The following is a 13,857-nucleotide window of genomic DNA, read 5'->3' on the forward strand; positions in this document are numbered from 1 at the left end:
AGTGACAGCAGGTGGAAAATGAGGGTATAATCATATTCTAAATGCTCCTGGCATTCTGAGAAGCAAAACTAGAAGCTGGGCTTAGCCTAGAGGGATGGGCCAGACTACACAGGCATGGGGCAGAAGCAGGGAGGAAGGTCTTTGTGAGGAGAGAGAAAGCCTGTGTGTGTGTGTTGTGAGTTTAGGTGTGTGGGCAAGCACTTAGCAGGGGGCGGGGGTGGATTACAAAGCAGTGAAGACCCAGAGAATGATCTCGAATATGTGATTAAATGTGGCGTAAGTGATATACTGTTTTAGGCTCTTAAGCAAAGAGTATAAATTGATGACAGGAGTTAAAGTATTTTTGAAGGTCAATCCGGGGGCTGTTTACAGATTCTTTAAAACCCTGTTTTTTTCCAAGAAACTTCACTGACTTAGTTTAGCCTTGCAGGGTCTTAATTTCCTTTAAGAAATAAAAGGGAATAAACTGGGAAAGTGAGAGATAAGGGAGTGCATGCATGTGTGCATACATGTGCATGTGTGCGTGTGTGTGTGAATCTTAACAAGAAACCAGATAGGTCTTCATAGTGCTAATCTAATGTTTTCTGGGCTAAAGTGTTGGGGGTAAACAGACAGGGAAGGATGCCCTTGGCCTCTGGAAAGTTTATGGGAAACTGGCTCCCACAATCTTGTTTTAGAACCTATAACCCTGGCAGGACCCTTCCATGTCAACATGATTTTTGACTAAGGATTTTTCATGCTTGCTGAGAGTGTGTGTACTTGTGGATTACTTGTCCCCTACAGTTTAAGGGGCCCAAATTTCTAAGGGCAATGGCCTCAGACTTAATCCCTCATTGTCCAATCCGTGAGTACAAGCTGACGTTTTCATTCCACCCCGCCTCCCAAGCCAAGTCATTTTAGGAAATAGCCGCGGGGGGCCAGTGCTGGGTCAGCTCAGAGTGATGGGCAGGAGGCTCACAGGGATTAAGGCAAGGCAGGGGACACCAGATTTGGTTTCAAAGTCATATTTACCAGGATATTGGATTCCATTTGAAGGAGTCACTAATGGAGGAGGCCAGCCCTTTGGAAAATAATAACCCCTGAAGATTTTCCATCCTGATAGTGAAATCGAGTCGCCCAATGACGGGCTGCCCCCCCAGGATTGCGGCTCCACTTTGCTTGTGTAGGGGGGAGCCAGGGAAAGGAAAGCCGGCAGCAACGCCCTCTCCAAGTCGGCATCCAGGTGGGACAGGAAGGTGTTTGCTGAGCTCCCCAATTTCCTGAACCCACCGAGTGAGACACACATGTGGAGCAGGCAAAGGGTGGTCCCCCAGACAGTGAGGGGTGCCGGGAGACCCTCCTGACAGCCTGTATACTGCCCGAATAGCCAACGGTGGCCGTTACTTCTCTAGGGCAGCCTGGAAGGCTTTGGGGCTCCGGGAACGCCTGCGTGGTGTAAATATGCGCAGAGGCCCAGGAGGGGAGCTTGACGTGGGGCAGGGGCAGGAGGGGGTGCGGTAGGCGGCGGAGGGTTGATCTGTAGCTGATTGAAAGGCCCCTCGTGGGGTCACAAGCAGTCTGGGCCTGGGGAGGGGGTGAAAAAGTAGCTAAACTTATTGACCTCCCCATTTCGCCAAGGTCGTGCCTTCAGGGGAACGTGGCCTTCAGTATGGCTGACTCAGAAGTTACCCTTTACTGCAGACCTGGAGTCTAATCCCCCTTGTCTCTCCTTACTGCCAGGCCAAACTGTTTGCCCATCCTTCTCAGAGCCATCTGCTGCCTCCTTTCCCACTTCCCCTGAGGCCACTCCCACGCCTCCTGTGACTCACCATCCAGGCAGCCTCCCTGATTTCACCCCCCAACCCCAGGACGTCTCCCTACAGTGCAAACCTGTGGGAGGGTGGCGAGGTGCCACAGGAGCATGGGCCCTGGAGTCCCCCGAGGCTGGAATTCCAGCTGTGACGCTGGTGAGCTGGGGCGCTCTCGGAGACTCTGTTTACGGACATCATTCGACCTCACTCTGGAGTTGTGATGAGGACTCGGGGAAGTGTGATATATGTGAGGTGGCCAGCATCCAGCCTGGCACAGAGTAGGAGCTACATTATTTCTCTCCCTTCAGAACGTCGGCGTCTGAGGGTAAGGACTCTGTTCTCTCCTTGGGACCATCCCAAAGTGGCTAAAACAGGATTGTGTGTGCAAGGAGGGCCACCAAGTCCCCCCAGTGGCCAGCACCCAGAGATCTGCATTACCCTCCACGGGACCACCAGGCAAGAGGATAAGACTCAGCCCCCGGGGGCCAGGGCTACATGACCGTTCCCAGGGGCTCCGAGACGCTGCAGCTTAGGCTGCCGGCCAACGAGCTGAAGAAGGTGCAGGCTGCCACCCCTCTCACACTACCACCCTCAGCAGCCCCAGCCCTACCCACCTTGCCGGACTCCCACCCAAACCCGCCCTTTGCCGACAGGGGCAACATCAGGAGCAACTTCTACGGGGCACAACTTCCCTCACTCTCTCCCTTCTTCCTCCTCAGCCGACAGCTGTCGTTATCAAGATGGAAAATCCTCAGAGCTGCTTTCCAAAGGACGGGTAACCAAGCAGGAGCACAGCCCAACGGAAAGAACCAGGAGGCGAGGATGGAACCCCGCTCCGCCATTCATTAGCTGAGCAATTCTTTTTTTTTTTAATTTATTTTTTTATTCTTATGTTAATCCCCATACATTACATCATTAGTTTTAGATGTAGTGTTCCATGATAGCTGAGCAATTCTTGAGCCAGTCACTTAACTTCTCTGACTCTCCTTTTCCATATCTGTGAACGGAGAATCAAGTAGGAAAAACATACAGGGCTTTTCATGAGAGGGTAGAGCAAGATAATGTATACAAAAGGGCTTTGTTAACACAAAGGGCTATAAAAATGTGAGGGGCGGTTATCAGGAAGGGCATATTTTATAGGAGACAATAAAAGGCTAACTGATTGTGTCATTTCATTGGCCACATAGTGATTGTAGGTTTCCTATGTGACAGGCAGGGCACTAGGCTGGAGGGAAACAGCAGTGATTCAGAGGGCCTGTTTCTGCGCCGGAAGAGCTTCCACGCTAACTGGGTAGACAGACAGTACATATGTCCACCCCACATAGCCAGTGCTAGGAGAGGCCAAGCAGGTGGGCTTAGGGAGCTGAGGCAGCTGGGGTTACTACTAGACCGAGCATGGTCAGGGAGCACCTTTCTAGCAAGGGCTACTGCTTGTCCTCAGAGGCCTCCCACAGTAAACTCGCCCTGCTTCTTCTGAGAGAGTTGGATTTTAGCCAATGGATGGCAATGGACCCCCTCTAAGGGTCTTCAGAAACAGGAATCTGCCACACAAGGCATTGTTAAATATTGCTCTGGAAGTCCAAGCCAGTGCAATTAGATAAGGAGAAACATAAGATGCAAATATGGTATATTCGAAAGGCGGGAGCAGATTTCATACAATTTGAAGATGATATGATTATATATCCAAATCAACTGAAAAGCTTTAGAATTGATTTGGGTGGTTTCTTCTTATACAAACAACAGCCAATTAAAGAATATACTGAAAGAAGAGATCCCATTTATAAGAATAAAGATAATGCATCTAAGAGTGAATTGCACAAGAACCATGCAGCATCTGTACGAAAAAAGCTCTAACCCTCCCGTGAGAAATTTTAATAATATTTGAATAAATTAAAAGACATATATTCTTGAATACAAAATCTCAGTGCTGTAAAAAAATTCAGTTTTCCTCATTCAAAGCAGTTCCAGTTAAAGTATCAACATAATTTCTCTTGACTACACAAACTTATTCTCAAGTTTCTCTGGAAAAGCAAATATGAGAATAGCCAGGAAAATGATAGGGAAAAAGGAAGCTAGACTTCCTCACCAGGTATTTTAAAGTATGTATCATAGGGGCGCCTGGGTGACTCAGTCGGTTAAGCATCCGACTCGGTTTCGGCTCAGGTCCTGATCTCATGGGTTCGCAGGATGGAGCTCTGTGCTCAGCAGGAGTCTGCTTGGATGGTCTCTCCCTCTGCCCCTTCCCCTGCTTGTTCCTGCACACTCTCCCAAATAAATAAATAAATCTTTTTTAAAAAAAGTATTTATCATAAATCTGCAACAACGAAAACACTTTGGCACAGTGCATGAACAGACAAATCCACAAAGCAGAACAGAGTCCATATATAAATCCAAACTCATATGGGACTTCGGTAAATGACAAAAATGTGATTCAAATCAGTGATAAAAATTAGATTATTCAACATATGGAATTTATTTAAAGGGGAAGAAATTTAAAGTGGAATTTAAAGGGGATTTAAAGGGGAAGAAAAAAAAAAAAACCTAAGCTAGAAACCCACATTATACCTTTCACTAAACTAACTTACAAAGGAAGCAAAAAAATTTAATGAAAAATATAAATCCTAAATGTTCTAAAAAGATACATAAATGACTTAAAAAAATAATCTTGGGGTAGCGAGCTTCTCTCCAAGCATAACACAAAATGCAAACATCATTTTAAAAAATGACCAAGTTTAAAAAAATTATAAATCTGTATGATTAAAAAATAAATAGCATGGAAAGGTCAAAAGACAAACACGACACATATTTGATATATAAGTTAGAATAGGCTCCTTATTAGGTATTTCGTGTACTAGTTAGAGGGGGCTGGCTACTATTTAAAAAAAGATAAACCGTAAAATTCATAATGGTTCAATTAACCAGTGGTTTCAATTAACAGCACAGAACAGAACGGGTCCCCTCCTCTACATCATCCAGAGACTAGGCTGACAGAGTCCTTGCCGGCTTTGACCCTTGGGATCATGGAGGATGGTTGGTGAAAAATTCTACCCAGCTGCCAGGAGGGGGGGGGGGAGGGGGAGAGAGAGAGAGAGAGAGAGAGAGAGAGAGTGTGTGTGTGTGTGTGTGTGTGTGTGTGTGTGTGTTCCAGGCTCGCAGCCCATTGGCTAGAGCTCAGTCACGTGGCTCCACCTGCCCTAGTGGAGAACCGCCTGCAAAGTGCCGTCCCTAGCTGGTGACCTCTTCCCAGGGACAACTCCACACAGCAGAGGGGAGAGCACACATTTCTGATGAACAGTCATCCAAGCCTTACTGTGAATTTATGTCACACAAAGACAAGCAAAGGGCAAGTACTGTTAAATTAGAGTTTCATAAATCTACTTAAAAAGATAAGCGGAGCAAAGGATATGAACACACAGTTCATAGAAAAATAAGTGCAACTACCCATTACACACAGAAAAAAATGCTAAAGCTCACTCTAAATAAATAAATAATAAAATAAAAACAACAGCAAGATAGCACTTTCTATCGATCAGACTACGAAGGATGAAAAAGGTTGGTAACGGTCGCTGAGCAGGTAGGTGCGCAATACACACTTTTACATACTACTGGCAGGAGTGTAAATTAGTGAGACGATTTTGGAGAAGAATCTGCAATATCAATAAAAGCTTTAAATATATATATCTATCTTTTGTTTAACCCAACAATTCCACAGTAAGAAATGTATCCTCTAGGGGCACTTGCGTGGCTCAGTCATTAAGCGTCTGCCTTCGGCTCAGGTCATGGTCCCAGGGTCCTGGGATCGAGCCCCGCATCGGGCTCCCTGCTCGGCAGGAAGCCTGCTTCTCCCTCTCCCACTCCCCCTGCTTGTGTTCCCTCTCTCGCTGTGTGTCTCTCTGTCAAATAAATAAAATCTTTAAAAAAAATAAAAATAAATAAATAAATTTAGCTTCCTGGGGCACCTGGGTGGCTCAGTCATTAAGTGTCTGCCTTCCGCTCAGGTCATGGTCCCAGGGTCCTGGGATCAAGGCCCGCAGCATCAGGCTCCCTACTCAGCGGGAAGCCTGCTTCTCCCTCTCCCACTCCCCCTGCTTGTGTTCCCTCTCTCGCTATGTCTCTATCAAATAAATAAATGAAATCTTTAAAAAAAAAATGCATCCTGAAGATACACTGGTTAAAGTACAGCAAGGTATATGCGCAAGGAGACTTACTCAAGCATTTTACTTATTAGCAAAGAAGCAAAATGAGCAGATAAAAACTAGAAACAACTTCCATGTCTACCACCAAGAAACATGTAAGTTAAGGCATATGGGACGACTAACTATGCAATGGTCACTATGCAGGATATAAAAAGAATGATGTGGAGCCATTTGCACTAAAATAAAAAGATTTCTAAAAAAAGCCAGAAGAGGCTCACTTCATCAGTCTTTACCTACCAGACTTACCAAATCATGTGATGCTCCCCATCCCTCTGCGAGCCCACCGTGGCATGACCGTGGCCCTCTCCAGCATTCCAAGGCCCTTCTCCCACAAGCTGAGTAGCATGCTTGGCAGGAATCGGCTGTGTTTGTTCCCAAACCTACTTATGCCTGCTATGCCTGGTGTTAATTCGTAACTAAATACTACAAAACACCAAGTAAGTCTGAACACAGAAATGAGAGTCCTTTCCGTGAAAACTAAGGTGAATGCTTTGGACATGCTCAGTGAAAGTGAATTTCTAAAAAAAACAAAACTCAAAATGATGGCAGAATAGGTGTGAGTGAGACAACCATAAAAGAGGGCAGGAGACAGTAAGAGCCTTACCTGGGAGAATTCTACCACCACAGCTCCCCAGATCTCTCTGAGTTTTCATTCTGCAATAAGAACCCTGAAACCGCAAGTTGTAGATCATGCATTAGGGATGTGGTTTTCACTGAAAGGCAACACGGGCCTCCCGGGGCCTGAAGCGCAGGCAAGACAAGAGCCCTGGCCCTACATCAGAAGTCCACCTGCTGATCCCTGCTGAAATGAAGGAGTCAACCGTCCAGTTTGTAGGTGCAGAAATATTATTGCTCTAGTTGCTTGTTTTAAAGAATCTTTGTCTTTTAAAGATGCTCTATGAGCATCAGCTGCCAAAACAAATTATCAGGGACAGGGTGGCTTGCACAACGGAGTTCCTTCCTCATGGCTCAGGAGACTGGAAGTCGAAGCTCAAGGTGCCAGCAAGGTCGGCGTCTGGTGAGTGCTCTCTCCTTGGGTTACAGATGGCCACCCTCTTCATGATGTCCTCACGTGGCCTTTCCTCGGTGGATGTGGGTGAAGAGAGTGAGCAAGCTCTCTGGTGTCTCTTCCCACAAGGGCACTGATCCCATCATGAGGACCCCACCCTCATGACCTCATCTGACCCGAATTACCTCCCAAATGCTCCATCTCCAAAAACCAGCACTTCGGGGTCTGGGTCTTCAACATAAGAATTTTGGAGAGACACAGTTCAGTCCATAGTAGATGCACACTGAAATATCAGGGGTTAAGCAAAATTGCATTTGGTTCTGCTTCAAAGTAATAGCACGCTGGGAAGACAGATATAGATAAAATAAGCTTGGCCATGATTCAATAATATTAGAAGCTGGATTATGGGCACAAGAGGGTTCATTATACTCTTCTGCCTATTTTGTATATATTTAGAATTTTCCATAATAAATTTTTTAAAAAGCCAGATGATTATATGTTCATGTTTGTAAATTAGAATAAAATATTTAAAGTATGTGTATAAAATTTTTATAATGATTGTCTTAACGTGCTCTTTAACTAGGAGTGATAACACCAGATAAGAGAGAGGGCTTCAGCTATATCGTTAGAGGAAAAATAAAAAGGTATAGATCCAGTATTATTACATTACACTTAAATATGCTGGCATCTGCAGCATGTTTAAATTTTGTCCCAAAACTCAGATAGAAGAAACATTACTTTTTTGGTGTGCTTTTCTGAAACCAAACTTAATCTGTTCTAGTCCTTATTTGGCAAAGGTAATAAAAATGTTAATCTCAGGCATTCTGGGACTTCTCCTCATCCCATCTAGGGAAGACAATGATCCTTCTGATCATTCCTGTAACTTCAAGGTGGTGATGAGACACCGCAATACAAGGCTCTTAAAGCCACAGACCCCACTCCCTTACCCTGGTGCCTGAGGTCCCAGTGTCCTTCCTCAATTCCGGCTCCCATACAGCAAGCCCCCACCACCCATATGTCCCATCCCCAGCCTTCGCACAGGGCAAACGCAGGGGGTGCACCGAGCCCCAAGGGGTTCTTGCCCAGCCCCCGCACAGGTATCCCCAGAGCTCGTGCTCTCTGCACAGAGAGAGGCAGCCCAGGAAAGGGGCGGTCAGGCCCCTCAGGGGCTACCTAGGGGAAGCCTTTCTACCCCCTACTGTCTCTCTCAGTTACTCTTGCTTTTAAGCCAAACTGTGTTTTATCATCGGCAGTTTAGAAAAGTCCTTTTCAGCTTCATGACCTATTATTGGTAATTCTTCAGAATTGCTACCAAATGTGGGGAAACTTCTATCAAGGTTCTTTCATATATATTAACTGGAAAATGTCACGACATTTCAAGTCTTCTGAAGTGTACAAGTCAGGGGTTTTTATGAGGCTCCCAATTACCTTCTGGAATGCAGCTGCTGGAGCTTCCAGACCTGTGGTTTCTGAGTCATCAGTTAAAATGTTGATTTCTTAGAAGAGGTTGCAAGGCCATCATCTTTCTTGGAAGTAGACGTTGGTTTGCAGCTGGGGAGAGAAAAGAGAGCTAACAATTACCAAACACCTACTGTGTGCCATACTGTGGACTCGAGATCCTTTTCAGCACATACATTTTATCCTCTCTGCGCTGCTGGGAGGTAGGTATTCTTGTCCACTTACTTTTATGGGTAGGAAAGGGCACCACTCAGTTGCATGTGGTGGGGCTGGGATTGGAACCTGACACCTTGTGGCTGTGGGCCCCAGGACCACAGACAGCCCGCAACTCATGAAGTGGGAGCTTTTGCCCCCTGCTGGGCTGAGCACTAGACCCCTGAGCACCTGTCTGGGGTCCCTGGGCCCATGCATGTTTTTTTCCCTTCTGTTTAGAAAGTTCCTGTCATTTGCTCTGCTTTAAGCAGCCATCAGGATCATCTGACTGTGGGCAATCACTGATTTTAGGAATGTTGAAGAATTAAAAATAATGCACACAAAAAGGCCTGCTCACAGTGCCAGGCCTGTAGTAGGTCTTCACTACGTTATGGCCAATACCGTGATGGTCATTATTCCCTTTTCCCACTCCCCTTCCTTTCCCTCCTGCCTTTCCTTCCAGCAAAGGTTAACTGGCTCCTCCCTGCCTCCTGGCTTTCCAATTTGGGCTGCTAATGAGCAGCTGTTCCTGGAGATCAGAGGGAGTGTGGGGGAGAGGAGACGCGCGGGGACTCCTGCAAGGGCTCCCTCTCCCTCTAGGGGAGGCGTCTGCAGACCTAGGCCACCTGGTGCCATGGAAAGAATACCTCTGCTGACGTGCACAGCTGGAGGCCTGGCCTGGCTCTCTGGCTCTCCCATTTCGTGGCTATAAATACTGGCTTAGCTGAGTCACCTTCCCTTGCTGGGCCTCAGTTTCCTGCCTAAAAAGGAGAGGGTTGAACTAGGATGGGTTCACGCTCCTCGTCAGTGCTTTCATTCAGCATTCCCTGAGCGCCTACTGTGTGCCCAGCGCAGGCCCAGGCCGTGGCCCGTGAACAAGACTCAGCCGGCCCTACCTGCCTGCCGCTTAACAGAAAGCTCTTGCAGCCTAAGCTCTTGGAGTCTGAGGGTCCTCGACGTGTTTCTCCATCCCCAGACTCCTGCTCAGAGGCACTTCTCGCATCTGTTTTTTTTTTTTTTTTAAAGATTTTTTATTTATTTATTTGAGACAGAGAGAATGAGAGACAGAGAGCATGAGAGGGAGGAGGGTCAGAGGGAGAAGCAGACTCCCTGCCGAGCAGGGAGCCCGATGCGGGACTCGATCCCGGGACTCCAGGATCATGACCTGAGCCGAAGGCAGTTGCTTAACCAACTGAGCCACCCAGGCGCCCCTCGCATCTGTTTTTAAATGACAGAACCAAAGGTGTTGAGATCAGCCTTTGATGGACCACCCGCCCTTTACAGGGAGAAACCCAGCAGACACTCACCCCACCAGGGAGAAAATGTGAGCGAACCCCAGTGAGTCCCCCAGCTCCCCGCCCCTCCTCTCCCCTGCAGCTTCCAGGAGGCTCTCTGCCCTGCCTGGGTGACTGAGCAGACAAGGCACAGGAAGTAAGATTCCTGACGCTTAGCCCCTTGCCCCAGCCACGAGGACACTCAGCGGCTGCCAGGAATGAGTACGGGTTTCCCACAGAGACACCTAGGAGAACGGCAGCAAGAGGGTTGGAAGGAGCATTATTCTGGGAGGGGAGGGTCAGCTTCCAGGGCATGAGGTCATGGGCCACACAGGCTGAGGTGGTGGAATGTGTCCTGAAGGACTTTCTTGCCTTTACTCTGGTGGCCGGGCTGGCTTGCCACCACCCCAAACATCCCAGGCCCACACCAATGAAAAGAAACTGTGGCAGCCAGTCCTCAAAGCCCAGGAAGCCAGTTCATGCCAAATTCCTATCTGCTTCCTGCCCACTGCGAGGGGCCACAACACAGTGGTGAAGCACACAGGTGCTGTGGCCACATGCCTGGCTTCAAGTTCTGGCTTTCTCACCTACTCACAGTGTGATCCTGGGCGAGTTACTTAATCTCTCTGTGCCTCAGTTGTCTCGCCTGTAAAGTGGAAATGATAATAACTTCTACCCTATAGGGTTGTTGTGAGGATTAATGGATTCTTACATTTTGTGTGTGTGTGTGTGTGTGTGTCTATCATTCCATTAAATCTTCATATACATAATCTTCATGTACATTATGGACATAACCCTTGTACATCTTATATGTGATCTTCATGTACATTATATACATAGCCTTCATCCAATTATGTAACCCTCATATATATGATGTACATAATCCTCATGTTTTTATACATAATCTTCATATATATTATGTATATAATCCTCATATATATTATATATAATCTTCATATATATTATACATAATCTTCATATATATTATACATAATCTTCATATATATTATGTACATAATCCTCGTCTATATTATACACGTCTTCATAATATACTTTAGAACAGTGACTGGCACATAGTCAATGCATCACATAACTGCTGTGTTGCTAGTATTACTAGCATTCCTTCATTGTATACAGCAGGTAAAGCTTACAAATTCCCTTCACATTCATTGTCTCAAATACAAATTTGTACACTTTATTCTTTTGGCTACTAGAATGTAAGCCTCACGAGAGCAGGGAATTTTTTTTTTTAAAGATTTTATTTATTTATTTGAGAGACAGAATGAGAGAGAGAGAGCATGAGAGGGGGGAGGGTCAGAGGGAGAAGCAGACTCCCCGCTGAGCAGGGAGCCCGATGCGGGACTCGATCCCGGGACTCCAGGATCATGACCTGAGCCGAAGGCAGTCGCTTAACCAACTGAGCCACCCAGGCGCCCGAGAGCAGGGAATTCTTAATTGTTTCATTCATTGCCATATCTTGAAGCCTAGAATAGTACCCAGGACAAAATGGATGCTGGATAAATATTTGTTAAATGGGTGGATGAATGACTTCAACAGACTTTTCTGGAAAGCCTATTTATATGCCAGGCACTGAGGATTCAAAGGTAGAAACTATGGTAATCCGCCTTTGAAAAAGACCGAAATCGATTGGTAATTCACTTGTAGAGTGATAAAATGCATGACCCTGTGACAGACCAGCCACAAGAGCAGTGGGTCTCAGCAGTATTTTGCCCCAGCCTCCCCAGGGGACCAGACTCAGCCCAAGCAGAGATGGTGGCTCTGTGGCTCAGGAAGCCTCTGGGGAGGGTTGGAAGGAGAGAGGGAGTGGACGACACATGCCCTTGAGGATCACTGTGCTCCTTTACTCTACCAAAGTATCAATGTCTACTGTCCATTGGGTACCATTACGGGTTTGGTTTTGGTTGTTATTATTACATCTTAAATAAACTGCTTCCACGTTTCCATGGAGTCCTCTCTGCCCTCACCTTCTTAAGGCTATTTTGGTCTGGGCTTTTTGTATCATCTAAGACAGACTGTCCCATCCTCTTATTATGTTCAATAAAGTCTTCATACAGGGGCCTGGAACAAATCCATCTCCCTTAGACACAGTTGGAGGGAATGGTGGAAGAAGATACTTTCCTTCCCCCTATCATTGCTCCTCCTTTTCTTCCTTTGATATTGTGGACCAAGCAGTGACTTGGGAATTGAGTGACGTGGGTTCAAGTCCCAGGTGTGCAGTAGGGAAATGCAAATCAAAATAGCAAGGAGATTCCACTTCATGCCCGCTCAGGTGGCTAAAACCAAAGACGATGATGAGTGTGGGTGAAGAGATGGAGAAGCTGGAGCCCTCGTACACTGCTGGGGGGCATGTAATGCGGTGCAGCTGCTGCAGAAAACAGTGTGGCAGTTCCTCAAAGGGTTAAACTTAGACTTACCATATGACTTGGCAATTCTACCCCTAGGTGTGTGCCCAGACGTTCCTAGCAGCATTATCCACAATAGCCAAAAAGTGGAAACCATCAAAATGCCAATCACCTGATGGATGGATGAATAAAACCTGGCATATCCACACAATGGAATATTCCTTTTCAGCCATAAAAAGGAATGAAGTTCTCATACACGCTACAACATGGATGGACCTTAGAAACATGGTAAGTGAAAGAAGCCAGACACAAGAGGCCACATATTGTGTGATTTCTGTGAAATGCCCAGAATAGGCAAATCCATGGAGACAGAAAGCAGATTAGTGGTTTCCAGAAGGAAGTCCATCCCGAAAATACATCTGGTTGAAACATGGTCATCTTATTAAGTCCATACCATACCCTCAGAAGAAATAGAATTTTATTTAAAAGTCACCAGGGATTGCCTGTTTAAAGGGCTCCTTCTGGAAACCCATCCTGTGTAAAGTGCCTAATTACCTACTAATGTACTTTTCCTTCCTCCGGCCTAATTTTCACATGCGGAACTTGCTTCAAGTCAGGTGTTGCTATATTCTGGAATGGGTGCTGTCCTTACCAGGACATCACCCTGCCGACTGCCTGCTGGTGAAAATATTTCAAAGCACTTTTCCAAGTATAAACAAAGCTCCGAATAAAACCTTCTTCTCTCGATGTCTAACTCTGTGATAAATTGGCTCCCTCCCACCCCTTCTTTTGAAAGTGCCCCTGAACCAAATCAAATGAGGACAGGCTCCATCTCACAAGCCTGAGTAAGGAAGCAGACAATAATCTTTTAATGGAATCCTATTTTTCAAACCGACATTTAGCCTACGCGAAGCAGACGTGGAAGCAGAGAGGATAGGAGGTGGGGGCACTGAGAGGCTCTGAGTGTTTGGAGCAGGAGGCCAACAGGAAAGCAAGCTTTGCCTGCTGGACTGGGAGGTGCTCATGGTGGAACTAGCAAGGAGCTGAGGCGGCAGTGACCCCATCTCCTTCCCTGGACAATGGCTGATGAAAGCCCCCTGGAAAAAAAAAATCATACGGGAGTGGAAAATCCTTAACAATGAAGTTGGAAAGAATATTAGAGCTGCAAAGGACCCTAGCAATTGTTCTTCAGTCAAACACCTCATTTTACACCTGGTGGAATGGGGGTGAGCCAGCAGGGGGAAGGAAATGGCCAAGGTATACTTGGTCCAGGTGATTGGGAGTGGGGCCAAGGGAGCCGGCATTAGATGGAATCACCCAGGGAGGAGGCTGTTTCCTTCTCAGTTCATTCCCAACCGTTCTGACGATCTCAAGGAGAAAGCCTTCATGGGAGCAGGTCTATCCTGCCATCCCCATCTGGATCCAGACGACGTGGTGGGCAACAGTACCCAGCTAGGATTTGGTAATACTGCTTCAGTTTGTTGTCGTGGCAATGGTGAATTTTTAAGCATTATTTTCTGTTTATAACGTGCTATTCTGGCTTCTCTTTATGATACTGATTTCAAGTTTTCTTTA

The 13,857-nt window shown here is 46.4% G+C and overlaps 1 protein-coding gene across 1 annotated transcript in view; it reads right to left on the reverse strand.

Annotated features, from left to right (window-relative positions):
- Positions 1 to 5,879: 5,879 nt before the first annotated feature.
- Positions 5,880 to 13,857, reverse strand: part of DLG5 (discs large MAGUK scaffold protein 5) — a 212,064-nt gene continuing 204,086 nt past the window's right edge. The window contains exons 32-33 of the mRNA XM_035022648.1: positions 8,424 to 8,546; positions 5,880 to 7,336 (exon numbers count right to left, since the gene is read on the reverse strand). Coding sequence (XP_034878539.1) covers positions 8,473 to 8,546 — 74 coding nt within the window. The 3' untranslated portion in view covers positions 5,880 to 7,336; positions 8,424 to 8,472. The remainder of the gene's footprint in view (positions 7,337 to 8,423; positions 8,547 to 13,857) is intronic.

The sequence above is a fragment of the Mirounga leonina genome, unplaced genomic scaffold (genome assembly GCF_011800145.1).
Source record: "Mirounga leonina isolate KUSES-001 unplaced genomic scaffold, KU_Mleo_1.0 Mir_114, whole genome shotgun sequence".
Taxonomy (NCBI): Eukaryota; Metazoa; Chordata; class Mammalia; order Carnivora; family Phocidae; genus Mirounga; species Mirounga leonina.